Source organism: Columba livia, chromosome 20 (assembly GCF_036013475.1).
Source record: "Columba livia isolate bColLiv1 breed racing homer chromosome 20, bColLiv1.pat.W.v2, whole genome shotgun sequence".
Classification (NCBI taxonomy): domain Eukaryota; kingdom Metazoa; phylum Chordata; class Aves; order Columbiformes; family Columbidae; genus Columba; species Columba livia.
In genome coordinates, this window is record NC_088621.1 from 6,169,120 (window position 1) to 6,195,767 (window position 26,648).

The 26,648-nt window shown below is 58.0% G+C and overlaps 1 protein-coding gene across 1 annotated transcript; it reads left to right on the top strand.

Annotated features, from left to right (window-relative positions):
- SRRM3 (serine/arginine repetitive matrix 3) lies at positions 1-25,850 on the top strand. Its single transcript, XM_065037052.1, has 15 exons — positions 1-183; positions 4,919-5,174; positions 7,683-7,784; positions 11,447-11,563; positions 11,687-11,767; positions 12,143-12,172; positions 12,565-12,633; positions 12,988-13,023; positions 13,480-13,530; positions 13,633-13,737; positions 14,337-14,508; positions 19,994-20,310; positions 21,144-21,371; positions 21,518-21,655; positions 23,423-25,850. The coding sequence occupies exons 2-15, from the start codon at positions 4,951-4,953 to the stop codon at positions 23,640-23,642; spliced, it is 1,890 nt and encodes a 629-aa protein (XP_064893124.1). The 5' UTR covers positions 1-183; positions 4,919-4,950; the 3' UTR covers positions 23,643-25,850.
- Positions 25,851-26,648: the final 798 nt, after the last annotated feature.

A 26,648-nucleotide genomic window follows, 5' to 3' on the forward strand; every position in this document is an offset into this window, starting at 1 on the left:
GCGGCTCTGTGTCGTGGAGCTGTCCAGCACTTCAGGAGGGGCCGCACTCGCCGCGCCGGGAGCCGCGCCGGGAGGGGCCGGGCCCGACCGGGCCGAGCGGGGCCGGGCCCAGCGGGGCCCAGCGGAGTGGCGCAGGCGGTGGCCGGTGACACCGGGCCGGGCCCGGCGGGGCAGCGGGGACAGGTGAGGAGCGGAGCGGCTGGGCCCGGGCCTGGCTGGCGGGCCGGCACCAGGCGGGGGGGGCGGGCAGGGCCCGGCGTAGCGGCGAGAGGGTGTCTTGGGGGGGCAGTGGGACCCCCCAGGACACGGGTGACGGGACCCCCAGGACACGGGTGACGGGGTGCGGGGGCTGAGAGGTGCGGGGGGCTGGGGAATCCCGAGGTACAGGGGCGGGGGGGCGGCTGGGGTGTTGCCTGGGGGCAGGGCGGGCTTGAGACCCCGCAGGGATGGGGATTGGGGTTATGGTGCCCCTCGCGGGGGACAGGGGATTGGGGTCCCCAAAGGGATTCGGGCAGCCGGGCTGAGCAAGCGGTGCAGCGCTTGGTGGGTACTGGGGGGCTGGTGTGATGGGTGGTAGGGGGATGCCCGGGGTGTGATGCTGCTGTGGGGTGAGATGCTTTTGGGAGTGTGGGGTGTCCCTCGGGGGACGTGGATGTGTCAGGCACTCTCAGGTGCAGGGGGGCTGGCTGGGGGGGCTCCTCATGTCCCTCTGCCCCATGCTGTGGGGTGGACAGGCTGGGACAGGGCAGCGAGTGGCCCCCCAGCAGTGGGTTTTCAGCTCCTGGGAAGGATGGGCCAGTGATGAACCCCCAGTAGATGCTGATGCCTTGTGGGGTGCGAATGGGGGACGAGGCTGAGATAATAGCCCCAAAGCCCCTCTCTTTGCTGCGCCGACCCCCAGGCTGTGCCAGGGAGGAATCCTTCAGCACTGGGTTTGTCTGGTGGGATTTCAAACCCTACGGGTGTTGTGGGGGGAAGGAGAGGTGCAAGGCTTGGTGCCCGAGCTCAATGGCTGGTCTTTCAGGAGCGTTTTATACTTCTCCTTCCCCGACTCGGCAGGTTTGTCCCCAGGGACAGCCGGGCTGTGCCACAGGTGCAAGCTGGGGACAAGAGGTCAGGTCCTGGCTGGGGGGAGCAGGTGGCTTTCAGGGGACATGCGGTTCGTTCGTCCCCTCTGGAGCAGAGATTTCAGGCTGTGGGTGTTTCTTGGCTTTCCTGTGCTCCTGCTGCTGCAAGGGGGTCACCTGGGGGCAGCCAGAATTTGGGGGTGTCTCAGGTGGATGGCAAATGCCAAGAACCATCTCACAGGATGCAGGTGCTCACGTCCCAGCTGGTCTCCCTGCCGTGGCATCCAAGTTTCTCTCTGGCAGAAGCATAGTGACACCCCCCATAGGAGCAATTCTGGGGACAGGAGCGTGTAGTGCTTGTGTTCAAACACACAAAATGCTCACCCCATCCCCATCTGTTCGTGTAGCCTCACACGATGCCTCCCCCTGCATTCTCCCACACGCCCCCTTCATCCCCCTGCGTCGCACCTTCGCCCCTCTGCCCCAGGGACTTGTCCTGGCAACACATGCAGGGAGGAGCAGGGGCTTTTGGAGCCAGAATTTGGGCAGTTTTAGGGGACCTTTTGGTCCTTGGTGGCTGCTGGGGATAGCAAGCGGGAGCTTTACCGGGCAGGTTGAGGGTCATGGGGGTCTTGGTTGGTTTTGTCCCTGGTACCAAGGAAATGGTGCTTCCCCCCTGGGCACAGGGTTTCCTGCCCCGGGTGTTGGATCTGTCTGCGGGTGAATGTGTGGCAGTGGATCCCAGGGGCTGCTGAAGGGGGAGCAGAGGCTGCTCACCCCACATCTCTGGGCAGGGGGGACCTGCAGGGTGCAGGTCACCCCATGGGTTTAGTCAGGCTGCTGGGCGGTCCTCGATCCCAAAACCCCTTCATCCTCCTCCTCCTCTCTGCCTCCGAGATCCCGTTTTCCTCGGCCAGGTGGCCCGTGGCTTATATAATGTGCTCAAACCCCGGAATAGCTCCTCCCGTTACACAACCGCACAGCCAGCCACACTGAGGGGGGAGATCCCCGGCTGGACGCTCACCCTACACTGGCCATGACCCCCCCAAGACCTGCAGCACTTGGCCATGGGGGCCATTCACTGGGTCTGTGTCCCTTTTGGGGAAGGTGACCCCATTGTGACAGTCATCTCTGCTGCTCCTCCGTGTGCTCAAAACTTGCTTTTATTATTATTATTTGTCCCCCTCAGAAGTGATGAAGGGCTGGGGGGCTGCCTGTGCCTCCTTCTGACTCCTTGCCCAACAAAGCAAATGGCCCCAAGGATGCAAAACTAGGGGGGCTGCCACTCTGCCCCCCCGTCCTCACCTGTTATTTAAACACCTCGTGGCTGGGGAAGGTCTGTCAGGGCCCCGAGTGCCCAGCCCTGCTCCTGGGGCTGCCCATGGGTTCCTTGGCCACCAGCGAGAGCTGCTGGTGGCCCCAAGGGGTTGGGGAGAGTGTGGCTGGGGGGACACAGGGCTGGGGGTCCCTGTCACCTGGACTTGCTGCCTCTCTGCCCAGCACAGGAGGGTTTACTGCAATCACTTGGGTCTGTTTCTCCTCCTTTCCCTCATCCCTGACTGGGGAGTGGGATCACTGGGGGTCCTGGGCTGGTCCCCATCATGGTGTGACCCCCTTCCCATCAGCTCTCCTCCAGCCGGAGCTGGGAATGGTGCTTGCTCGGTGTTCCCCAGCAGCCCAAGGGGTTTAAACTGAGGGGGTTTTGACCACGGCATTTTGGGGACAGGAGCAAAGCCGGCTCCTCACCCTCCATCCGGCCCTTTTCTCTGGAGCATCTCCCAGGGGATCCCATGGATCTCCACTGCCCACAGCCCTGTGTGGTGCCCGTCCAGCAGGGGGGACCCGTCCCCACCCCTGGTTCCCCCATCCCTGCATCCCCAAGCCAGGAAGGAGCTCTGTTGCTTAGCAACTGTTTAGCTTCTCCACCAACCTCCTCATCTATTTAAAAAAAAAAAAAAAAGATATATATATATGTGTATATATATATATATGCACAGACGTAGGTACACACAAGCAGCAGCGAGCCCTCACCCAGCTCATGACCCACCCCAGCCAGCGTCTGTATATTCTTTATTAATTGCATTAAAATCTGCGAAGCGTCAAATTTTGGTGGGGCAGCTTGAGCAAAGGATGTTCTGGGAAATCGGGATGGAGGGGCTGGGATGGGTGTAACCAGCCCCTTCCCGCGGGCAGGATCCCTGCCTGCTTGGGGCTGGGGGGCAGAGCTAACGAGCCACGGACCGGTTACACTTCTAAAGACAGATTTGCCTTTTTTTTCTCATTCTCGGAGGTCTGACTCATGGTTCTTGGCACCCAGAGGCTGGTGGAAAGCAGCTCCAGAGAAGGTTGGCCCAATTAACGGCAGCAACCCCGGACCCTTCCTCCTCGTAATGCTGGCCAGGTGTTGAGAGGAGGCTGGCTGTGATGTTCTGGCATTTTTTTGTGTTGTGAAAAAAAGCCCTTTTCCCAGCTGTCCCCCCCAGCACAGGCTGGGAGCATCCTGGATGGGGCTGTAAATGCTTCAGAGACAGGGTTATGATTTCAGTAGGTGGTTATGTGCCCTGATGAGACCACAGTGGGCAGGGGAACCGCAAGGGCCACCTCTCTCACCCATTCTGCTGGGGATGGAGGGTCCTGGCCTGAGCTGGCTTGTCCCCAGAATGTTGGGACTGAGCTCTGGCATGCTCGGCGCACGAGTGGTCCAGGGAGCCACCGTCCTGGGCTCGCCGCCTGCATCCCGTGCCTGCATCCCCAGCGCACAGGCACTCGCCGTCACCCTGGCTGGTGCAGCTGGATGTGGCGAGAATTAATTGAGCACTGGCCGGAGGCGGCTTTAATTAGCGCCGAGGCAGTGGGGGGAGGATGCCCGAGCGCCGCTGTCGCCTCTCCCCACCGAGGGGGAGATGCCAGGAGAGCATCCAGGCACTGCAGCCCCCGCTGTCGTCCCCACTCCCACCAGGAAAGCGGCTCCATCTGCATTACAGTGCAGCTGGGCCCTGCGGCGGCCGCGGACAGGAGCGATGAGCAGGGGTGACGGGCAGGAGTGACAGGCAGCTGCCTGCAGCGCAGCCCCGTTGCCCAGAGTGCTGCGGACACAGCCAGGGCATGAGCGGCACCCGCGGGCGGATTTGAAAAAAATGGGGAAAAAAAAGCCTTGTAATTAAGCAGTCAGCTGCCGTCCTCCCCAGGCAGGCTCGTCAGGAGATAAATGAGTGTGTGGGGCAGCCACTGTCAATGGGAAAGCCGGGGACGTCCCTTGGGGATGCCATGGGGTGGGAGATGTCTTCCCACCGGGCTGGGACCCCCGCCAACCCAGAGAGGGCTCCAACGCTTTTTCTGGCGTTGCCAAGATGGGGTTGTGTCTGGGTGATCCAGAAGATTTGGGAGCATCTCCTCTCCCAGGCTCGGGGAGCATCAATGCGGCAGTGCCGCCCGGGGAAGGTTGTCCTCTGCCAAGGGGTTATTTTTGGAGCTAAGCGGGGACACATTGGCTGTGGTGGCAGGAGAAGGAGACAGGGACACGTGAAGGTGCAAGAGCAGGGAGAAGGCAGGCGGGCAGCTGCTGGTGGGGAGCCTCATGTTGCCTTGCAGCCAGCACTGGGACATTGACAGGGGGTACAAGACCATGGCCAAAGGATGCCAGACCATGGCCAGACGGTGCCATGCCATTGCTGGAGGGTGCCAGGCCACAGCCACCCAGATGTCTCAGTTGTCATCCCCACCAACCTGTGTGCCCACACCTCTATTGAAACAAATTTTGCCTTCAGGTCCTGGCGGGGTCCCCTTGCTGTCACAGGGTGAGAGGGAAACCAGGATAGGAACTGACCCCTGACTCTTTCCTTCCCTGGCAGGTGCTGCCGGTGGTGAGGCCACCCACGCCAGCATGGCTCTCTACAACAACGGGGCCGACGTACCTTCATCCCAGGAAGCCTCCAATGGCCTCTCGCAGCCCGGTGCCTCGGGGACGTGGCACAAAGGCGAGGAGGAGGCACGTCTGGTGGAGCCCAGCCTGGTGAAGAAGGCTCACCGGGAAATCCTGGACCATGAGCGCAAGCGGCGGGTGGAGCTGAAGTGCATGGAGCTGCAGGAGATGATGGAGGAGCAGGGGTGAGTGGCAGGGTCTTGGGGCTGGGTTGGACATGGACCCCATGGCTTGGGATCCTTTTGACCCACTTGCATCTTGTTCCCACATTTTTCTGCTCTAAAAAAGTGCCTTGATGTGGCAAATGTCCCCGCTGGAAGTAAATTCACTCTTGGGTGTATTGGGCAGCTTTGGGGTGTACTGGTGGGTTGGTTTATGAAGCTAAGTGCCTCCAAGAAATGCAAATCTGGGAGTGCACACACACACACTCTGGGAACTCATTCTGGCCCTTCTGCTTGGAAACTGGGGCTCCAGCTCAATGTGATAGGACAACCGATGCTGAACAAAGCAGCTGTCAGTGCTGCTTGGCCCATGCCTATGTGCCTGGAATGGGAGATGGTTCTTCTCTGGCTCTCATGTTGGGGAGATGAAGGAGAGCTGGGATTTAACCCCACGTGATGCTGTTTTTGTTCTTCAGTTTGTCCCATCCTCCTTCTCTCTCTCCAGTTTTGGGGTGCGAGAATCCACCCCATCCTACCATGCCCCCTGTCATGCACTATGAGCAGCCCCTCAGCCTTTGCTGTGCCCTGGGGAAGCCAAGGGCTGGGGAAAAACCTGAGAACATCCCTTCCTGGGGGTCAGAGGGGCTGGGACCCCATGAGGAGACCCCCATCCCCTCCCCATAGCTCCAGCACCAGCTGAACAGCCTGATCCCCCTGACAGCTCACTAAAACCTGATGGATGGAGCGCATTCTTTGGCACACGTGAGTAGACGGGGACTGGTATCAGCTGGGGAGAAGGAAAATGGATTGAGGGAAGGCTTCGCCAAGGCTTTCATTAAGAGCGCAAACGTGACCCAGAATTAAATTGTCTCACACAGACTGGAATAATGATTATGCCTAATTTGTCGTTATGGAAATAAATAAGGCTGACCTGGTGCCTTGGGGAGCCCAGAGCCTCCTGTTGGGTTCCCGCACACTACTAGGGATCTTACTACTAGTAGTACCTTTACTGCAATGGGTAATAGCAATATTACAACCGGTATTGTTGTTATTGCTATAATTGCCTTTGCTATTATTAAGTCTGTTAATAACGATGATGATAGTGATACACCAAAATGATAATATAATTACAGTCATGATCTTGGTCAACCTGCTTAATCCTCCACCAGCTCTTCCCCTCCACACAGGGGCTCTCTGGGGAGGTGACACACAAACAGCTTTGCACCCCTGAGGTTTCTACCATGGTCTTGGGGGCATCATTGCCAAGGGTGACAGCAGAGGGGGGTTTGTGGGATTTAGGGGTTCCCTTAAACACGAATGGTTTCTCCTGCTCATGCTGCACCCTCCTGCTGCTCACTCTGGGCTGCCTGTGTCGCTATTCCCTGCCTGCAGGCTGGATTTCTTGGCTGGAAAAGAAGCATCAGCATATATTTTTTTTTTGCTTTCCCAAACCCATTCTGTGTGTTAAATGCAAAACCAAAATCCCTCCAGCGGGGTTATGAGCAGCGCCAGGGGGGCAGGAGGGAAGGAGCTGGCGGGTGCTCCTGTCCCCATCACAGGGTTCCTTGCCTTGGTCTTGCCCCTCACAGATTTGCTAATGGCCCAGCCACAGTGACCCATCTGTCACCTCCCGTTTGGCCTCATGTCCCCTCTCCAAGAGCATCAGCCACATTCATAATACGCTGCAGCAGGGCCGGCCAGGCTGTGACACCCAGATCTCTGGGCTCGTTAGCAGCAATGCTGATGGGAGGTGACGGCAAGGAGGGGCTGCAAGCAGCCCCAGGAGATGGTGTGGGTGAGGACAGGGTCACACACAGAGACCGGCCACTTCTCTCCCAGGGTGCGGGAGACATGGGGTCCCTCTCCCTTCACCCTGTCCCCAGGGACAGTGTGTGACTCCATCGTGGGTCTCTCAGCCGCATCCTTCTGTTGGGAGGTTTTTGGGCGAGGGGGATGCTTGGGTGTCCTTGTGCCACCTGCCTGGGGCTGTCACCCATCCCTCTCCGGGGATGGCTGGAGCACTGTGGTTTACCGCGGCTGTTCTCAGATGCCAGGGACAAAGTGATTAGTGTCTCTCATTAATAACCCTGCAGCGGCCTGAGTCAGCGTTCGGCGTTAGTGCAGAGCTGGCTCGGCTGCCGGGCCCCAGCGCAGGGCAATGCTCACGCTGGGATTGAGGAGCCGGTGCTGCCTCGGCGCTGCCAAGGGGATTTGGCAGAGATCTGCCCCAAAACCTGGGGCAGGGGTGGGGAATGGCAACTTCATGGTCATGCTCTTCTTTTACCCCTCTCCGATGTTCCTTCCTCTGCTGGGAGGGGCAGGCAGGAGAGAGGAGGGATGGAGGATAGTGGCAGGGGACCAAGCAGATGGACCTCCTCTCCTCTGGTCCCTGACAACCATCACCATGCCACCTCCCCTTCTGACCGGCCCCTCAGGCTACCTGTCACTCCTGAAGGTACGGAGGTCCTCAGGAGGTACCCGGGAGTCCACGCTCCAGCCGTGGCAGCCCTGACCATGTCTTTGCCCATCCAGGTACTCTGAAGAGGAGATCCGGCAGAAAGTGGGGACCTTTCGGCAAATGCTGATGGAGAAGGAAGGCGTGCTCACCAGGGAGGACCAGCATGGGCGCCAAATGTAAGTGAGGCAGCTCTGTGTCGGCCCATCTGTGTGTCTGTCCCTCATCCCTGAGAAACACATCCCAGATTGCTTTTGAGTATCAATGGATGGATGGGTTGATATGGAGAGGGCGTGTAGGGGTGGTTGGATAGATGGATGGATGTAGAGAGGGCATATGGAGATGGATGGATGGATGGATGGATGGATGGATGGATGGATGGATTGGTTGTTTGGTTGGTTGGATGGTAGTATGGGTCTAGAGAACAAGTCCTGTGTGACCTGATCATCTGGGGTTGTTCAGCCTGGGGAAGGGGAAGCTGAGGGGAGACCTTCTCATTCTCTACAACTACCTGAAAGGAGGTTGTAGCATGGAGGGTGTTGGTTTCTTCTCCCAAGTATCAAGTGATAGGATGAGAGGGAATGCCCTCAAGTTGTGCCAGGGGAGGTTCAGATTGGATATTAGGAAAAATCAGACTGGATATTAGGAAAAATTTCTTCCTGGAAAGGGCTGTCAGGCATTGGAACAGGCTGCCCAGGGCAGTGGTGGAGTCACCATCCCTGGAGGGGTTGAACAGACACAAAGATGAGGCTCTCAGGGACTTGGTTTAGAAGAAGACTTGGCAGTGCTCGGTTAACAGTTGGACTCAATGATCTTAAAAGTCTTTTCCAACCAAAATGATTTTATGATTCTGTGGTTGGATGATTGGTTGGTTGTCTGGTTAGTTGGGTTGTTAGTTGGCTGGTTGGTTGATTGGAGGCAAGATTTGCCTCTCTGAGGCAGGATCCTACCTCTGGAGAGGTTAGATGTTATCCTGCACTGGTCTTTTGGAGATCTTAGAGTGCTGTATAGAGAGGCCAGCGTTGCAATGTTGCTGTCACAGGTGATGAAACCGAAGCACAGAATGTCTCCATGTCTGGCTCACCCCACCAGCCAGTGGCTGAGATCGAGCTGCAGGTTTGCTGTGTCTCATCTCCACCTGCCCCTACCACTCTGGGTCACCTCTCCTGCTCTCTCCAGGGCTGAAATCACAACTTCTGCCTCCAGACAGGCAAGGACACCAAGTTACAGCCCTTGCTCTTAATTTTGTAATGCAGAAATGTCCTCCTGTCTCTGGGTGTGAAGCTGGGGCAACTCAACTCGGCTGGCAATGGTTTGGCAGGTTGGCTGCTGTTCTGCAACCCTAGTAATATTAAGATTAGCAAGAATAATCATTAATAATAGTAATAAGAAGTTCTGTTGCAAGGGGCCCAGGTTGGATAGGCAGGGTTTGAGCTACTTTTCACCTGGGTAGACTCAGGGCTTGTGTCTCTGTCAGTCTGGTGTAACCTTGAGGAGCTCCATGGAAGAAGCTTCTCCAGGGAGCTCCAGCCCCATGCATCTCCTGTCTGGTCCCTGGGGTCTGCTTCTGCCCCAAAACTGGGGTCGTGGCTCAGGCTGGGTGTCCAAAGCAGCCCAGCTCCTGCTGGTGACGTGCCACTCACTCCTCCTGCCCTGCACAGGACTGTCCCCAGCCTGGCGATGGTTCGCCCTGGCTCGGTGATGATTTATCTGCACGATGCTTAATGGTGCGGGTGGTGTGGCTGGCCCGGCGTGCACCATCCATCAGCCTGGAAACCAGGTCACTTGGGACAGGAATAGATGCCGCAGGTTCACTGAATATTAATGCTTCATTAGGGGCAGGAAATCAGGGCGACGGGGGAGGCAGGGAAGCCGCAGCAGCAGGGACAGCCTTCCTGCTGGCACCCCAGGCAGGGGGACACGGCTCGGCTGTCCCCAGCCTGGGTAGGGTAAGTGGCCCTGGGACAGCCCGGAGCATCCAGGGTGCAGGAAAAAACAAGGCATGAGGGAAAAAAATCCCAGCCTACCCAGGTCACCGAGCATCAGGGCAAGTTGTTAACAAGTGGCCTTTGCCCGTGGGGACATGAGGCATCTCCAGGGCATCTTCCCAGGCAGGCTTGTTAGAGCTGGTGCTGTAACGAGCACAGAGGGAAGGCGATGGTGTGTTCAGGTTACCCAAGTAGCCCTAGCTGTCACCTCTGCAGGCTTGCTTTTGCAATCTGAAGGGTAATCATTAAAGATTAGCCCTGGGGGCTATAAATAATAATGCTGAGCTGGAAGGAGCAGGCTCAAAGCGAAGGATTGTGTGTAGAACAAAGCCAGAGGCACCTGGAGGAGGCTGGTGGGAGCCAGGGCCAAAGGAGGTTGTTCTTTATGCAGTGGGGACCTGAGCTACTGAAATCCCTGCCAAAGGATGTCCTGGGTGCAATAGGTCCATGCTGGTTGAAGAGGCTGGACAAGGGAGTTAAATAAATTTTAAATCAAGGTCCCCAGTGCTTGCAGTGGCTGGGAGAGGGCTCAGTGAAACATCGCCTGGGCTGGTCCTGCTCCAGCATCTCTCTGGACTTTTCCAGCTCTGTCTATGACTGCCCAGACCGTGAGCCTGAACCGGCTGCTCTTGTTTCAAAGCAGATGCAAAAGCTCAGCATTGTCTGCAAAGCTCCCCAGGGGACACTGAGGCACCGAGCAGAGCCGTGACCACCTGAGTCCCTGCTTTGCTCTCTGTGCGTGCACAGCCTGGCAATGCAGCCGGGTCTCCAAGGAGTAACTGCTTGATGGACAGGCTGGTGGGATGGAAAACAAGCGTGAGCATGAGGGATAATTGGGGCAGCACAAGCCTGTCCTGAGCTGCTGAGTGCGGCTAAAGGGAGAGACACTGGTAGTGGCAGATTCCAACGGGGAATTATCCCTCCTCGCTCCTCTCCCTCCTTCTTTTCTCCCCCTTCTCGTGGTTCGGTGGGTGGTGGAATGGCCATTCTTGCCCTTGGCATGTCCAGAACCCAGAAAGCCGTGACTGCGGTGCAGAAGGTAGCCTGAGACCCTCTTGAGTGATTGTACGTGCTCAGAAGGAGGATGCCTCACTTGTCATTTTGTTCCAAACCATTTTTAATTGGGTTAAACAGCCCAGGGCCTTCCTGCGGCCAGAGATGCCAACACGTGTGGCTCTTGGATCTGCTATCTGAGGCTGGAGCATCCCTGTGCGTGGCCAGAGGTGCTGGCAGGGCTGCCGAGGGACCGGTCCTATGGGTGCTGCACTTCACTGGCATCCCTGCCATGCATCTTTTGGCTGGGGAGCCCACACTAGGTTTCTGAGGGCGAATCTCCCTTCGGAAGGAAACGCCAGAGCTGGTGTGACACCAGGCGCCCTCCTGGCATGGCCACATCCACCACGGTCCCCTCCAGGTCATCTGGGTGGCCACGTCGATCCCAGGGTGAGATGTCCTACATCCCTCAAGAACAAATGAGAGGCTCCTGGGGTGGGGTTGATGTTGCTCCTGGTGCTGATGGCAGAGGAGGATTGGGGAGGTGGGGGCTCTGGGGTCCCTCCTGCCCCCTCAGTCCAGCCGCCCGGCCTCTGCCCAGCCTTGCCCGCAGCCTCCGTAGTCAATGGCAACCTCCCACTGGTTTCCATGGCAGCGGGAAAAATTAATGCTGACAAAGTCACTCAGGAGGGAGAGGAGACCCTGGTGGCCTCAGGCTTGATGTTCCCCCTACCCCATCTCACCTGGCCTGGGGGGAACTTCACCCATCACCTGCCCAGAGCTCCAGCACACTGGTGTGCCAGCTCTTCTGGTGGGAGATGGGAAGCCCCAAATTAATCCTGAGATTCTTCTTTCGGCAGTGTGATAGAAAACCACCACGGTGAGGACGGGGAGGAGTATGCGGTGGAGTACCCTGAGTACGGCGAGGGCTGCCTGTTGCAGTGTGACTGCTCGGCCGAGTGCTACCGCGAGGACAGGTCTGTCCGGCAGCACTGCGGGGATTTTGGGGAGTGGGTGTGCACAGGGCTGGACACCGAGGCCAGGAGAGCCCTGGGTGGCTGTCCCCTCTACCCCTGACCCTGCCTGCCCTCTCCTTGCAGGCTGAAGAGACGCTCAAGCAGCTCCACTTCTCCTCCTCCCAAGAAGAAAAAGAAAAAGAAATCAGGTCACCGCCGGAGCCGGTGAGTCCCCTGTTGTCCCCGTGCTGTCCTGAGAGGGCAGCTCTCCTCACCACTCATCCCTTCCCCAGGTGCTGGTGGGGCAAGTTCCCCTATTTTGAAGGGCAGTGGACCCCCAATTGTGCATCCTCATGATGCACCAATGGTGCAGCACACACATGTGTGTGCACATGCAGACACACGCATGGCACTGGGGGACATGCCAACAGCCCACCCAAACGGTGGGACCTTGTCCCATCTGTGCTGGGAAGGACCAGGCAGGATTTGGATCCCTGTAGGGTCTGGCTGCATCTACCCACTGGTCCCCTCTCTGGTTAGCACTGGCTGGGCAGACTGGTGTCCCTAATGTCTCTTTCTTCTCTACCTTCCCCACGGCAGCAAAAAGAGGAAACCCGGCTCAGAGCGCAGGTGAGTGCCTCTCGGGCTTGGGGGGCTGCGGGGTCCCCACCAGACATGGGCAGAGCTCTGCCACCCACTGTCCCCCTCCCAAATCCCAGCAGGACCTGGCAGCTCATGCTGGTGGCTGCAGAGCCCACGAGGTGGCAATGGGACACAGCAGGATCCAGGTGTCCCAGCATCAAAGGCAGCCAGAGCCCTTCTGCTAAAAGCCCCTTTCTATCCCACTCCCTGCTCCCTCCGCCCCGCCAAATCCTCCCAGGAAATAACCTCTGTGCAATGTTCATGGAGAGAAATTGGGGTGCTGGGGGCGGTGGAACGGTGTTATCCTGGGCCACAGGGATGGGGCTGGGAGGTCCCTTGCCCCCTGCTCAAGGGCACCCACTGTCCCCTGCTCCCTGCAGCTGCGACAGCTCTTCACCCATCCGCAAGGAGAAGAAAAAGAAGACTGGAAAGAAACACAGACGCGACAGGTAAGATGGACAGCAGGGCTGGTTGGGGACAGTGGGGCTTGTTGGGGACAGCAGGACTTGTTGGGGTCAGCAGGGCTGATTGGGGACAGTGAGGCTGGTTGGGGACAGTGGGGCTGGTTGGCGACTGCTCAGGCCCTTGTGCTGGGATGGGATGGAGGTGAGGACAGGAATGGATGCTGATGGCTCTTCCTGGGGCCGTCACCTCCTCACAGCAGCTGTCACCTGCCCCATCCAGCAGCCCGTCTCAGGGCCACCTCACTGTCCTTGTCCCCACACCCTGGGGCTGTCCAGCCTTCACTCCCTACTGGCAGCTCAGCTTGTTGCCTTCATCTCTGCCTCCTCTTCCTCCCTCAGGTCTGAGTCCGGGTCACGGAAGAAGAGAAGACACAGGTGAGAGTGACAGCTTCTGGGAGCCACCCCACTGCCACCAGCGCTGGCTTGCCCTGCCAGGGCTCCCCTGTCCCCTGTGCTTCCACTCACCATCCCCTCTGCCCATGGGGACAGACCCTGTGCCACCACATGGGGAAAGACCTGTTTGGCACAGTGGGTGAGCGTGGGTTCCATCTGTCCCTTGCCTTGTGAGTGTCCCCCTCACCCCACATCCAGGCACCCCTGGGTGTCCCCCACCGTTGGAAGTGGCACAGGGCCACTCTGGACATGTGACCCCCACGGTCCCCCCAAAGCCAACCAGGACCCCCAGCATGGTTTGCAGCTCGGCAGAGCCCAGCTCCAGGCAGGCCCTCCCCATTGCTCCTCCTGCAGCATCAGTGGCTCTGGGGTGGCCAGAGAAGCCCCTCGGGGTGCTCCCACCACTCCCATCCCTGCAGCTTTCTGCTCTTCCTACAGGTCCCGTAGCCCCAAGAACAAACGGAAAGAGAAAAACAAAGAGCGCAAGAGGTGAGGGGCCAGGATGGTGGGGGGAGCAGGGCACTGTGTGCCCTGTGTGCCCCCCCCAGCAGCTCACCCTCCCCCTTGGCCCCCTGGCCGCCTTCTCCGCAGGTCTCGCAGCGAGTCCCCGGCCTGGCGCTCTCACCGGCGCAGCTCCTGCAGCTCCCACAGCGCTTCGCTCTCCTCTGACAACAGTGGCTCCAAATCCCCCGGCAGGTAGGAGCAGCCCAGGACCCACAACCCCACCACCAGTGTTCACCCCACTCCATCTTCCATGATGGGGACTATTGAGGACAGAGAGGCAGGTGGCACAGATGTCCCTGTGATGGGGACCCTTATGGGATGGAGGGTGGGATGGCAGAGGTGTCCCTGTGATGGGGACCTTTATGGGATGGAGGGCAAGAAGGCAAGCGGCAGAGGTGTCCCCAGGGTTAGGAACCCTTGGAGAAAGCAGGATGTGGAGGCAGGTGGCAGAAATGTCCCTGTGATGGGGACCTTTATGGAATGGAGGGCAGGAAAGTGGGTGGCAGAGGTGTCCCCGTGATGGGAATCCTTTGCATGGCAGGAGAGGAGTGGGACAGTGCTGCAGCACCTCTGGGGAGTTTGAGAACACAATGCCCAGATGGGGTTTCAATTTTGAACTAGAGAGAGCACAAAGCGCCACTTTTCTCCCCATTTCTTGCACTGGCAAAACCTACCTGGTTATCTCCTCCCAGGCCCATGGCCACCAACCCTGCTGGAGCCAAGCAAAGGGCAATGTCATGCTGGGCTCAGGGCTGGGAGGTGCTGGTTTCTGACAGTGTGATATCCCCCAGGTTAAGCCCCAAGCGCCGGCAGGACGGTCCCAAGGGCAGCAGCGCCCGCTCCAGCCGCAGCCCGTCCTCCCCTTCGCCCTCCCGCTCAGCCTCGCCGCACCAGAACGGGCACAAGGGCAGCGCCCAGAACGGCCGGCACAGCCACGGCACCCCGCTGCCGGAGCCCGTGGATGTACGTAGGCTTTTCTTGGATCACCCTTCGCTTCCCTCCCCTCCTCCCTCTGCAGGACCCCCCCACCCCAGCTCTCCTCTCCCCTCCTTCCCCGCTCGCTCGGCTGTCCCCTCGCCCAGCCAGGGCATGGGGGGAATATGGGGTACAGGCTGCACCCCCCAGCACCCACCAACCTTCCACTGGGTGCCAGCCCATTACCTCAGGGCAGCCAACAGGTCACCCCCCCTCCAAAAGCCACACATCGCTCTGCAGATGTCACCTCCCAGGGATGATGGCTCGGCAGGCCAGTGTCACCTGCCAGGGTCACCACCAGGCTCAGCACCTCCCTGGGAGTGGGTTTGAGCTCAAACAGCTAAGAAATGGGTAAAGCTGGAAAATTCTTGTTTCCCTGCAAGCCCCAACCCTCCCCAGCACCAAGGTGCCAGCACCAGCGCTCAGGACCCCAGCACCCAGTTTGGGGACTGGGGTGAGGTCAGGCTGGGGTTTGGAGGGGGTTTGGTGCTGGTGCTCAGATTTTAGGAACTCGGGGTCCCCGTGTTGGGTGACATCGGAGACAAGCGTCCCCAGCTCTGCCTCAGTGCCCCAGGGGGCTGATGCTGCACTGAGTGGGGCAAAGCCCCAATCCAACGGGACCAGGGGCCCAGCCCCAGTTTAACCAGTGCTGGGGTGGTGAGGAGCATGCTTCGGCTACTGGAGGCAGGGCTGAATGAGGGTAGCGCACTGGGGGACCCTACTTTTGGGGGGCACACAGGTCCCTGCTCACCCAGGGGACCTTATTCCCGCAGGTGAGGTGCTGTGGGGACGCTCCCAGGCTGGCAGCACCCGGCGCTGCCCCCCCAATGCCTGTGGGGCTGGGGGCACCCCAGAAAATGCTGCCAGGGGCGCCTCAGAAAATGAGGACCCCTCCCACCCCAAACACATCCCCAGCCCAGCACCCTGCCCGTCTCTCAGGGCACCTCTCTTGCTTTCTTCTTTCCTGTGGTTTTGGGCGCGGGGGGGTTTGGGTGCCGAGCACCCACCCAGGCGCCCGGCTCACCCCGCTCCCCCTGCCCAGCACCCCCAGCATCGCCCAGGCCACCGAGCTCCTTGGTACCAGCGGGACTTTGCTCCGACAACTTTCTCTCTCTTTCTCTCTCTCTCTCTCTTCTTTTTCTCTCTGGTTTCTATTTTGTTTTTTTCTTTTTAATCCCATCTGTGTTTTTCTTTAGCCTCCCATTTGAAAAAAACCCAAACGGTAATATACACTTCCATTTCTTGCTCAGCAGAAGCAGGGACGAGGGGGAGGGAAGGGCAATGAAACGTGCTTTTTTTCCCCCATCCCTCTTGTTTTAGTTTCCTTTCTCATGGTTTCTTTTCTTTTCCCTCGTGATGTACAGAAATGCAAACGATATATATATCTCTCGCATTTTTTTCCACCCCCCCTGTCATCGTCGTGTTGTTCTAGAATTTTTTTGCTTTTGTGTGGTGTGTTAATGTGGAGAAGAAAAAAAAAAAGGGCAAGCAGATGTGTTTTCTGAATATTTATCATCACTGAACATTGTATTTCGATTTTCTATATTTTGAAGAAGGAATTTAAAAGGGAAGATAACCGAGCAGCTCTCCACCGTAGAGGTAGCGGGCTCGCTTCGATATGGCCCTTTTCCTCCTCAAATTGACTACTGGCCCATTGCCTGAGCCAGTGGCCACATCCTGCTTCTGGGGGGATGATTTTTGCCTCCCGGTTGCAGGATGAGGCCGCTGGGTGCTGGGTTACTCACCCCCCACAAGCCGAGCACCATGCGACCATCCTGTACCTGGGTACCCGCATCCTGCATCCTGGCACAGTGGGCACTGAGCATCCTTGGTACCCGGCCTCCCCCATCTCCTCCAGCCCCCCCAAAAGTGCTGGATTCAGTCCCTGTCCCCCCCCGAGCACCCCCAGAGCCACTGGGAGGACAGGGCACTGCATGGCGTTGCCTTCCCTTTTAAATACCCAGTCCCGTCTCCATCCATTCTTGCTGCCTCCCCCAGCCTTCCTCCCGGGTCTCTCCTCCTCCTCCTCGCCCACACGCACACCCCGGCCCTTCTTTCTCTCCGGTTTTCTTTGGGCCGACACAACCCACCCACCCTCGCCGTGTCCCACCTCCATCCATCACCTTCCCTGCATGTTATCCGGGACTTTGCCATGGGATATAGTGACTTTTTCTAAGACGCCAGCCAGCCAAACCCCGCCGCAGCCGCCCCGCTCCGTGGCCGCAGCCTTTCCTTTAAAAAAGAGAAAAATTTTGAATAAAAAAGCGCTAATGACACCAGTTTTTAAAATAATTTAAAAAAAAAAATCTGAGCAAAGCAAACGGGATTAGCCGAGGGGTCTGGATCGCCGTACTAAAGAGTCCTTGTCTTTTTCCCATTCTGCCCTCCAAATGTGGAGATTATTGTTTTCTTTTTTTATTATCGCATTCCTGTCACTGCCAATTTGAAGGTAGGTATTTTGTCCACCTCTGCACGTTCACTTCTGCAGATGAGCCTGTTGAAAAGCACCGTAGCTTGATTTAATGTTATTTTCTCTTTCTTTCTGACTTTCTTTCTCTTTCTTCCTCGCTCTCCTTCTCTGTCTCTTTTTCATTTTGTCTCTTTTTGGTGGCTATACATATATATATATATATATTTATTATTTGTATGGTTTTCCCCAGTTAGCTGCAAAGCCATGCTCTTCTCTTACGTTCTTTATTTTATTTTATATTATTTTTGCCCTGTCCACATAAGATTTCTTTTCTTTCTCCCCCTTTTTTCTCTCCCCCATCTCCTCGTGCCGTCGGTAGAATGCATTTCTGTGTCTTTCAGCCCTTCGACTTTGTGTTCGTTTCCATCCAGGCGCCGACTACGGCTGCTCCCCCTTTTGAGTCCCTCGTTAGGGGTAATGAAGGCGATCATAATTAGTGAGATTAGGAGCCTGCGGGTGGGAGTGGCAGCAGATTCTGGGCACAGGGGGATTTTGGGGTGGAAATGAGAGATTTGGGGAGATCAGTGGGTTTAGCCCCTCCTTGGGCTGAGGCGGATGAAAATACCCAAGCCAGGGAAAATATTGGGGGGCTGCAGCAGGGAAAGGTTGGAACCTTCCTCCGTGGAGAGAGGCAGGTCTGGGACATCTCTGTCCCCAAGGGGCAGGAGACAATGCCACAACCCCAGGCATCCCATCCCCGCAACCCCCTGGAGTGTGTTTTCCCTGCTGGGTCGGGCTGATTTGGGTCTATTTGGGATGTTTTTCCTTTTGTTACCTTCCTGCATGCCTGGGCAGGATACCCCTGCACCCTGGCTTTGGGTGGAAACCCCAAATCCTGAGCCCATGGTGTGGTCAGCCCCCCGAAATGCCGCCCTGGGAGAGAGAGGAAACCCCTCTCTTTCTCTCTTCTTCCTCCTCTTCTTCTTCTTCATTTCTACTTTTATTTTTCCCTCCCTGGGCGTTGCTCAGCTGAACCGAAGGCTGTTGTCACTGTGTCCCCCATGGGCACATCGCCGCCAGCTCCCCCCTCCCTGCAGTGATTGCAATAGCAGCAGGTTGTTCATAAAGACACCCCAAAATCCCCCTATTTTGGCTCCAGCGGACTGGTGCGCGGCTGGAGGGGTTGGCGTATCCACGGGGACAAGGAGGTGACAGGGGACGTGCCACCAGTGGGGTGTGGAGCGGCTTGTGCAACCCCCCGTCTGCGTCGGGATGCTCAGGGATGCGGTGGCCTCGCGTCCTTTTTGCAGCATCTTCGGGGTGGTCCCCAGGCTCTCACCCCCACATCTCACCCACTTCTCTTTTAGGAGGTGGCAGGGTGGGCAGAGAGAACCTTGTCCTCGGGGATTAACTGAGTGTATTTCGGCTGAAGGGTCGGTGGGAAATTGGGGTCACTGACCACCAGTTTAACCCTGGGTGCGGTGACACAATCCCGGATTCCCCTGCACCCCCTTAGATCCCTCAGCACAGATTTACCCCCCAGGGATGCTCAGGGACCCACGCAGAGGGAAGGATCCCCCAAAACCCCTCCGAAATGGCATTTTTCCAGCTCAGTCGTGGCCGGCAGTGCAAGAGCCATTTCCACCCATCCTTTTGGTCCAGTGATATTTGCAAAGATAAGGGAAAATAACCCAGGCAGCGACTGCAGCTCAGAGATTTGGGGACCGCTTCGTGCTGGACCCCAGGGCCAGAAAACACCCCCAATGGTGGCCCAGAGTTTGTGTCCCCCCATAGGAGAAGTGAGTTGGTTTGTTTTATTTCTCCTCTCTCTGGCTCTGTCTCTGTCTCTCTCTCTCTCCTCCTTCTCTCGCTCTTTCTTTTTCTCTCTTGCATTTTTGTGAATCTAATGATGCACTTATATTGCCCCGCTTTTCCCTTCTCTTCATACCTTACCTACTAAAGGAGGAAATGCCACTTTTTTGGTAAGTGGATGTTAACCAAGAGGGACTTAAAAAAAAAATAAAAAGCATATAATGGAAAAAAAAAACATAAAAAAAGGAAGCAGAAAGCAAAGTCTGTGTTGAGTGCTGAGGAGGACTCAGCAGTTCCCTGCAGAGTCACAGCTCCATGCGTGTCCCAGGACGAGCTCAGAGACATTCGTTTAATCTCAGTAACGAGGACATTTGTGAAGTTTCGCTTTGTTTTTTGATTTTGTTTCTCGTTTCTAATTTTTTTATTTTATTTTTATTTTATTTTATTTTATTTGGATGGTTTTTCTTGTTTTCTTTATTTTAAATTTCTTTTGGCCGTCTCGCCCCGGCCCCCCCGCCCCCCTGCCTTGCCCTCCATTGTCGCTCTGTGCCGTCCTCCTCGTTTCTTGGTTTAAGTCGAAAGCCAAACTATCTATAAGAAAATGACACATATCTGAACATATATCTCTATATATGTGCATGCCTCTGTGTGAGCAGACCCCCCATCACCTCCAACCCTCTTTAGTTCGACCCCTTCCCCTCGGCTCAGTCTGATTTACTCCCTTCCCCATGCTTCCCTCCTCTCATATTTTCTTTTTTCCCCCATTTTCTTCCCTTCGTTTGGGTTTTACCCCCTTTTCCCTTCCCCTTTCTTGGTTGGGATGGGTGGGTGCTGGGATTTGCTTTCTCTCCGCTCCAGGTGTTTCTTTTGGGGGTGGGTTATTTCTTTCCCTTTGAGCTCTCCCTCCCTGACAACTTGGGGATTTCTTGGATTTGTTTACATCTTTATTTTTTTCTCCCATCCCACCCCCTTCCTTTGGGTTTAAAAAAAAACACCACAAACAACGTTATTTTCATTCCTTTTTTTTGGCGTTTTGCATGCAGAGGTTTGCATGACCCACGTTGTTGAGGGTGAGAGGAAGGTGCAGGGTAGCGTCTGTGTAGCCTGCCTTATGCAATGTGCGTTGACGTTGTGAACCGTGCCCCCCCCCGGCGCCCCCCGTTAAAATCCCCTTTCTCCTTCTTTCTTCTCTTCTTCCCCCCCCTCCTCTGCCTTTTCCCCCCATTCTCTCTCTCTCTCCCCCCTTGCCAGAGGCCGGCCTCGGTGTCCCCCTCTCCACGGGCTCACAGGACAGACCCGCCGTCCCCCCGTGCCCGGGGGGGCCGACACACTGCCCGCAGCCCCCGCTCGCCCACGCCGGAGCGAGCCAAGCACGGCCACCGGCATCGCTCCCGCAGCGCCTCGCCGCCACCCCGACACCGTGGCCAGGGCAAGGGGGGCGCCCCGGCACCCCGGGAACCCCCGCCGGCACCGCTCAGCCCCCCCGGCTACAGCAGCGACTCGGAGGGCTCGGGGGGGTCCCACCCGCCGCTCAGCACCGATAGGAACCACGGTGCCCACGCCAAGAAGTGAGTCCCCGGGATGGGGTCATGTTGTGCTGGCTGCTCGGTGGTATTTGGGGTGCAGACCCACACGGGCACCCTCGTTCTGTGTGGGAAAAGCTCTGGGGGCCGAGCTGGGGACTGGGGTGGGGTTGGGATGGAGATGGGGTTGGAAATGGAGATGGGGATGGGGATGGATGGGGACGGAAATGGGGATGGGGATGGTTTTGGGGACAGGGAGAGGGATAGGAATGGAGATGGATGGGAATGGGTTTGAGGACAAGGTGGGGAATGGGGATGGAGATGGCAATGGATTTTGGGAAAGGGATGAGGGTGGTTTTGAGGACAGGGATGGGGATGGAGATGGATGGGGATGGCTCTGAGGACAGGGACAGGGATGGAGATGGGAATGGGAATGGAGCTGGGGATGGGTTTTGGGACAGGAATGGGGATAGGAATGGGGATGGGGATGGAGACGGCGAGAGGGATAGAGATGGGGATGATTTTGGGGACAGGAATGGGGATGAGGGTAGGGATGGGGATGGAGATGGGTCTGGGGAATGGCCGCAGCAGGTCAATGCCAGCACACTGTGGGAAGGATCATCCCTACAAGGGGTTATCCCAGGGTGAAGCACAGGGCCTGGGTGGCTGCATGGGGTCACAGCATCCCACGGGGTGCAGGGTCCCAAGCGGGGCAGCACCCCATACTTTATAATCGAGAACGCAGCCCAGCCGATAATCAGGGTCATGTTGGTGAGCCCGCTGCTCCCCCATGGGAACCTGGGTTCCCTGCTCCCATGGGGACACCCTGCCAGCCCTGGTGGGCGAGATGCGAGGGGTGCCGGGCTCTGTCTTCACAGAGTGAAGGAGAAGCACCAGCGGGGCCGGCCCAACAGCAGCTCGGAGTCGTCGGCCAAGCACTCCCGGCACACCTCGGAGCGGAGGAAGAGCCGGTCGCCCAGCCCCGGCCAGCGCAGCAGCTCCTGGAGCTCCAGCGCGTCCCTCTCCAAATCCCGCTCCCGCTCCCGGGAGAAGAGAGCGGGACGCAGCTGCTCCCGCTCACCCTCACCCAAAAAAACAGCCAGCAGGTCAGTCCCTGGGGAGCTTCATCACGGGGGGACAGGCACCGGAGACCATCCGCCACTCAGGGTGGTCCTGGCTCCCCTGAGGCTTGGGGATGCAGCCGGGACCCTGGCCCGCAGCCCTGACCCTCCTCCTCCTCCTCGTGGTGCAGAGAGAAGGACAATGAGCCCCGAACACGCCACGGTGACCCCGATCCCGCCCGTGCCCGGCGCCGCTCCCGGAGCTACTCCCCCATCAGGAAGAGGAGACGCGACTCCCCCAGCTTCATGGAGCCCAGGAGGATCACCAGGTGGGTCCCAGCACGCGGTGACACCTCTGCCACGGACAATGGCACAGCCCGGGGTGAGCTCTGCCACCAGCCAGCCCTGATGGGTGGACGGACAGATGGACAGATGGATGGACAGATGGATGGATGGGGAGATGGATGGACGAGTGGATGGATGGACAAATGGATGGATGTGTGGATGGATGGATGAATGGATGGTTGGATGGATGGACAGACAAACAGATGAGCAGCTCTGTGGACAGATAGATAACCCTGAAGATGACAAACTGGACAAATCAGCTGACTCAGGCAGATAACTGGACCACACTTTGTTGAAACCAATATTACAATGTTCTCATCTCTTTGCGTTTTGAGGCATGAAAACAGGAATTCATTTTCATCCCAGGGCATATCCTGGCAAGACATACGGCCACCAGCCTGTATCTCCCCTGCCCTCCAAAAGCCGGTTTCTCCTCCTTGGGATCCTCTTGCCTCAGGATTCCGGGCTGTACGACAGGCAATATTAGTGCCAGCTGAAACGTCAGGTGCATGCACAGCACCTCGTTAGCACACAGGGCTGGCGCCAGCACCGCTGCCAAACTCAGATCACCCTGACCTGTCCATCTCTCCTGCTATCGGCTGGGAGATTGGTGCTGGGGGTGTGGAGGGGCTGGATTTTTAGAAATCAGTTCTGGGTCGCTGCTGGTAAGGTTTTCATTGTGCCTGGGCTGGGCTGAAGCTGTAAGGAGGGAGGACAGGAGACATCCTGCCCAGCCGGGGTTCTGTGAACAACAGGGGCTGGGAAAGCTGCTCCCAGCCCAGAGGGAGGTTGCGCAGCCCAGGTACCACCAGCTGGTTTTGCATCCCTCCTGCTCCATCCCCGACCTGGGTTTTGCTGGGATGTCCTCAGGAAGGTGGCAGGAAGGCTCAGCTGGAGGACACAGCCCTGTGGGGACAGTCCCCCATCCCTGTCACCTCCTTGGGTTGGATGGGGATGCAGACCTAGCTCTGCTTGAGGTTCAGGGCAGGCAGAGCTGTTTCTGTGAGGCTTGGAGGACTCTGTGGGGAAGGAAACACCTCTAGCTCCCCCTCACCTGCCCTGTAGCCCAGCCAGAAACCCCAGGGCTTTTCCTTGTCCCCCTGCCCTGTCCCTGTCACCCCACCCTGTCACCACACCGTGTGGTCCTGCCTCAGTGATACCAACTTTTCCTTTTCCATTTCATCCCAAGGTCCCTCTCGGAGAGCATCGCCGCCAGCCTGGCTCCCAGGGTAACCTCCTCCCTTCCTCCTCCTCTTCCTCCCGGACCCCTCTGTGTTCCCTCACCCCCCAGGATGCCCTTGGCACCCCCTGCCCCTGGGCCAGGCCTGGGTCTCTCTCCAGTCCCACTAACACCAGCTGGGAGAAGGGGGCAATGGCACCAAATGTCGTTGCCCCCCGTGTCCCCCCATCCCCATGTCCCTCCTCATCCTCAGGCGCCGGCGGGCCGCAGCTCGCCTCCCACTAATCCTTAACGTCTCTTTTTTTTTCAGCAGCTTTCAATCTTTGGTGTCTGGGCAACACAAAAGCCACATTAACCTGCTCACTTTCTGCCCTTCGTTGCTGCCTAATCCAGGACTAACACCCTGGGGGGGGCTGGGGAGGAGGAACAGGAGGCGGGGGGGTGATGCCGGGCGGCCGCATCCTGACACCCAGCAGTGGCTCTGAGCCCTGCGGGGATGCTCGGCCAGACCCCCACCCCATCCCTGAGCTGCCACTGAGGTCCTGACTCAGTTTCCCTTTTCCATTTACAGCGCTCGCAAGCGTCCCATCCCCTACTACCGCCCCAGCCCCTCGTCCTCCAGCTCGCTGAGCACCTACTCCTACAGCCGCAGCCGCAGCCGCAGCTACGACAGCTACAGCACCAGCCGCAGCCGCAGCCGGACTCGCAGCCCCCCCAGCCGCTCCCGCAGCCCCCCCAGCCGCAGCCCCAGCTACAACAGCCGCAGCAGCTCAGAGAGTGCCGGCTTCTGAGCCGTCCCCCACCGCCCAGCACCCGGCCACAGCCCCCCAGCATCCCGGCGGTGTGTCCCCAACACCCGGTGCCACCTGCACCCCCAGGAGGGAGGGGTGGAAAAGAGTCGGGGGCTGCTGAGGATGGACGTGGTGGTGGGGGAAAGCAGGAGCCGAAAATTCAAATGGATCCTTGCATCGTGCTGGGAGGGGGGCGATCCGCCCCTGGGGTGTTTTGGGGGTCGGGATGGGGTAGGGGGAAGATTTCTTCTTATTTCCACGAGTGCCGGGTGGGTGGGATGGGGTGGGCAAGCACAGAGCAAGGGAACAAATTACTCAGCAGAGACCTTGGGGAGAGCAGCTGGGGACCCCCCAGGAGTGCCCCATGTTTTTTTGGGTTGGTTTGACTATTTTAGCACAAGCGTATCCTTGGGGGTGGGGACAGGAGGGGGCTTCTCCAGCCTGTGCTTAGCCGGAGAACACAATGGCTCCAGCAGAGGAGTCACCACATCCCCACGGTGTCCTGGGGGACAGGAGCAACACAAACCATTTTGAGCCACCCCCAGACCCAAGCACACACCGAGCCATGGATGAACAAAACCTGGCACCCAGCAACCCATCCCAAATCTCTTCCTGAGCAGGGACATCTCGGGGGCCACCCCTGCAGGTTAACACTGCTCATCCCAGCTCAAGAGCCAGCACTGGCTCCCAGCAACCTCACCCAATTTGGAGGGGACCAAGCTGTCACCCCCAGGACAAGGGAGCTGCAGTGATGAGGGGTGGGTTGGGGATTTTCCACCCGTGTGGCTGCATCCAGCCATCCTCTGGCTTTGGCATGTCATACCCCACTTTTGGAAGGTCGTACCCCACCTTTGGGAGGTCATACGCCATATTTGGGATGTACTACCCCACCTTTGGGCTCACAGCCCTCAGCCACCTCCTGTTATGGGGCTGAGCAGTGACTTTTAAAACTTAATTACAGAAAGAGAGAGGCAGGAGGGTCCCCGGCTTTTCCGGCAGCCCCACTTTTGTAGGACTTCGCTGATTTAAAAAAGCAAACCTCCTCCCTGGACACCGATGACAGTCCTGACCCTGGGGCTGTTGGTGTTTAATCCTCTCGGGCCCCATGTTCTCCGTTTGGCTGGAGCAGGACGATGGGGATGAGCCTCCTGGGCTGGGACAGCAGCTGCCTGGATTAACGCGCTGCCCCTGGATGAAAAGCCGGGCTTTGGCAGTCGCGCTTGACACTGGTTTCCAGCCAGCTGGGACTGGGGAGGGTCCTTTGGACCCCAGCTTGGCTGGTAACGCGACAGCCTCATCAGTTATTGGCCTGGTGAGGTCCTGGGAGGGCAGAGATGTGGGGCACTGTGGGGTCGTCACCCAAACCCAGCACGTCAAGAAACCAGGCTGAGGAGTCACCAGCCCTTGGAGAAACATCTCCAGGAGCTGGGTCATGCTGGGTGCCAGCCCCTGGGTATCCTGCTGGCAAAAACAACCCTGCTCTGCTGGCAAAACCGCCAGGACAAGCTGATCTGTTAGAAACAGGGTGACCAGGTAAGCAGGGGACATGCTGGTGGCTCTTCGTGGCTCAACTTGTCCCCACGTGCCAGCCCTGGGCAGGGTGGCAGCTCTGGATGTGACCATGGCAGGAGGAGGAGATGAAGGTGCTCCCCTGAACCTGGGGAGATGAAGGGCATAAGTGTCCCCAGTGTCCCTACAAACCCCTGAGCCACACGTTCCAAAAACCATCCCTCAACTCCAGCAGCATCCCCATGGTCCCCGGCCCCCCCATCACCCCCTGGAGAAGCTCAGACTGGCCGTGGGAGCCCCAAAACCCTGCTGGGAGAGGGGCTGGTTCCCTGAAAACATCCCCATTCAAGCCACCAGCTGGTGGGGGGTATTTTGCCAGTGGCCCCAGCCCTGCAGCCCCCCCGGGGCTGTGGCTCCTGAAATCTCGAGACCCGACTGCAGCGCGGACCAGCCAGCACATCAGGGAAAATGTCCAGTCTTCCTCTTTTACAGTCTCTGTCTCCTGCCGCGGAGGGAGCCAACTGGAACAAATACTCTGTAGAAATACTTCAGTATTTTCCTGTCGCGCGTGCGCCCTCTCTTTTTTTCTTTTTTTCTTTTTTTTTTTCTTTTTCTTTTTTTTCCTGGGTTGTGAGTACAGCTGTAGATTCAGTGAGCTGGTTCAATTATAATAAAATATACAGTATATATTGTAAATGACTCTGCTGGGCACAGAGCGGTTTCTTCACGGTGGTGTTAACCTGCTCCCTCAATGCAGGTTGGGTGTCTCGCCAGCTCCCCACGGACCCATCCTGCTCCCCCCACCACCCCCAGCTCGCTCCTCAGTGCATCAGCCTCTGGCTCGGTGCAGGGCAGTGCTGGGCACTGGTTGTGTGCCTGACCCCCAGTATCCTGCTACGGGGTGCAGGAAACCCTATGGGGACGCCCCACTGCTGGGGCAGAGAACTCCCCTTGCATCCTTTCCATCTCCCTGCAGCCCTCCCTTCATTCTTCCTGTTTGCCTCCATCCCTCCCTGCATCCCTCCCTGCATCCTTGTATCCCTCCCATCCCTCCCTGCATCCCAGCAATCCCTACCTGCATCCCTGCATCCCTCCCATCCCTACATGCACCCTCCCATCCCTACATGCATCCCTCCCATCCCTCCCTGCATCTCTGCATCCCTCCCATCCCTACCTGCATCCTTCTCATCCCTCCGTGCATCCCTCCCATCCCTACCTGAATCCCTGCATCCCTCCCTGCATCCCTTCATGGACATGAGGTCAAAGGATTGGGGGAGGGAGCTGTCTCCCCTGCCCCAGAGGGGTCCAGGCCCCTCCAGCCCCATCAGCTCGATTCAGACCCCCCAGCCCCATCAGCCCCCACAGGGTCCCATCAGCCTCATCTGCCTCCCAGGGGCTGGAGCAGCTTCTTCCCAACTTCACACTGGGGGGTCCCCACCGTGATGTGGAGCCCACAGGGTGCCAGGCGGTTCTAGAAGCTTCTGGCTGGTGGGTGAG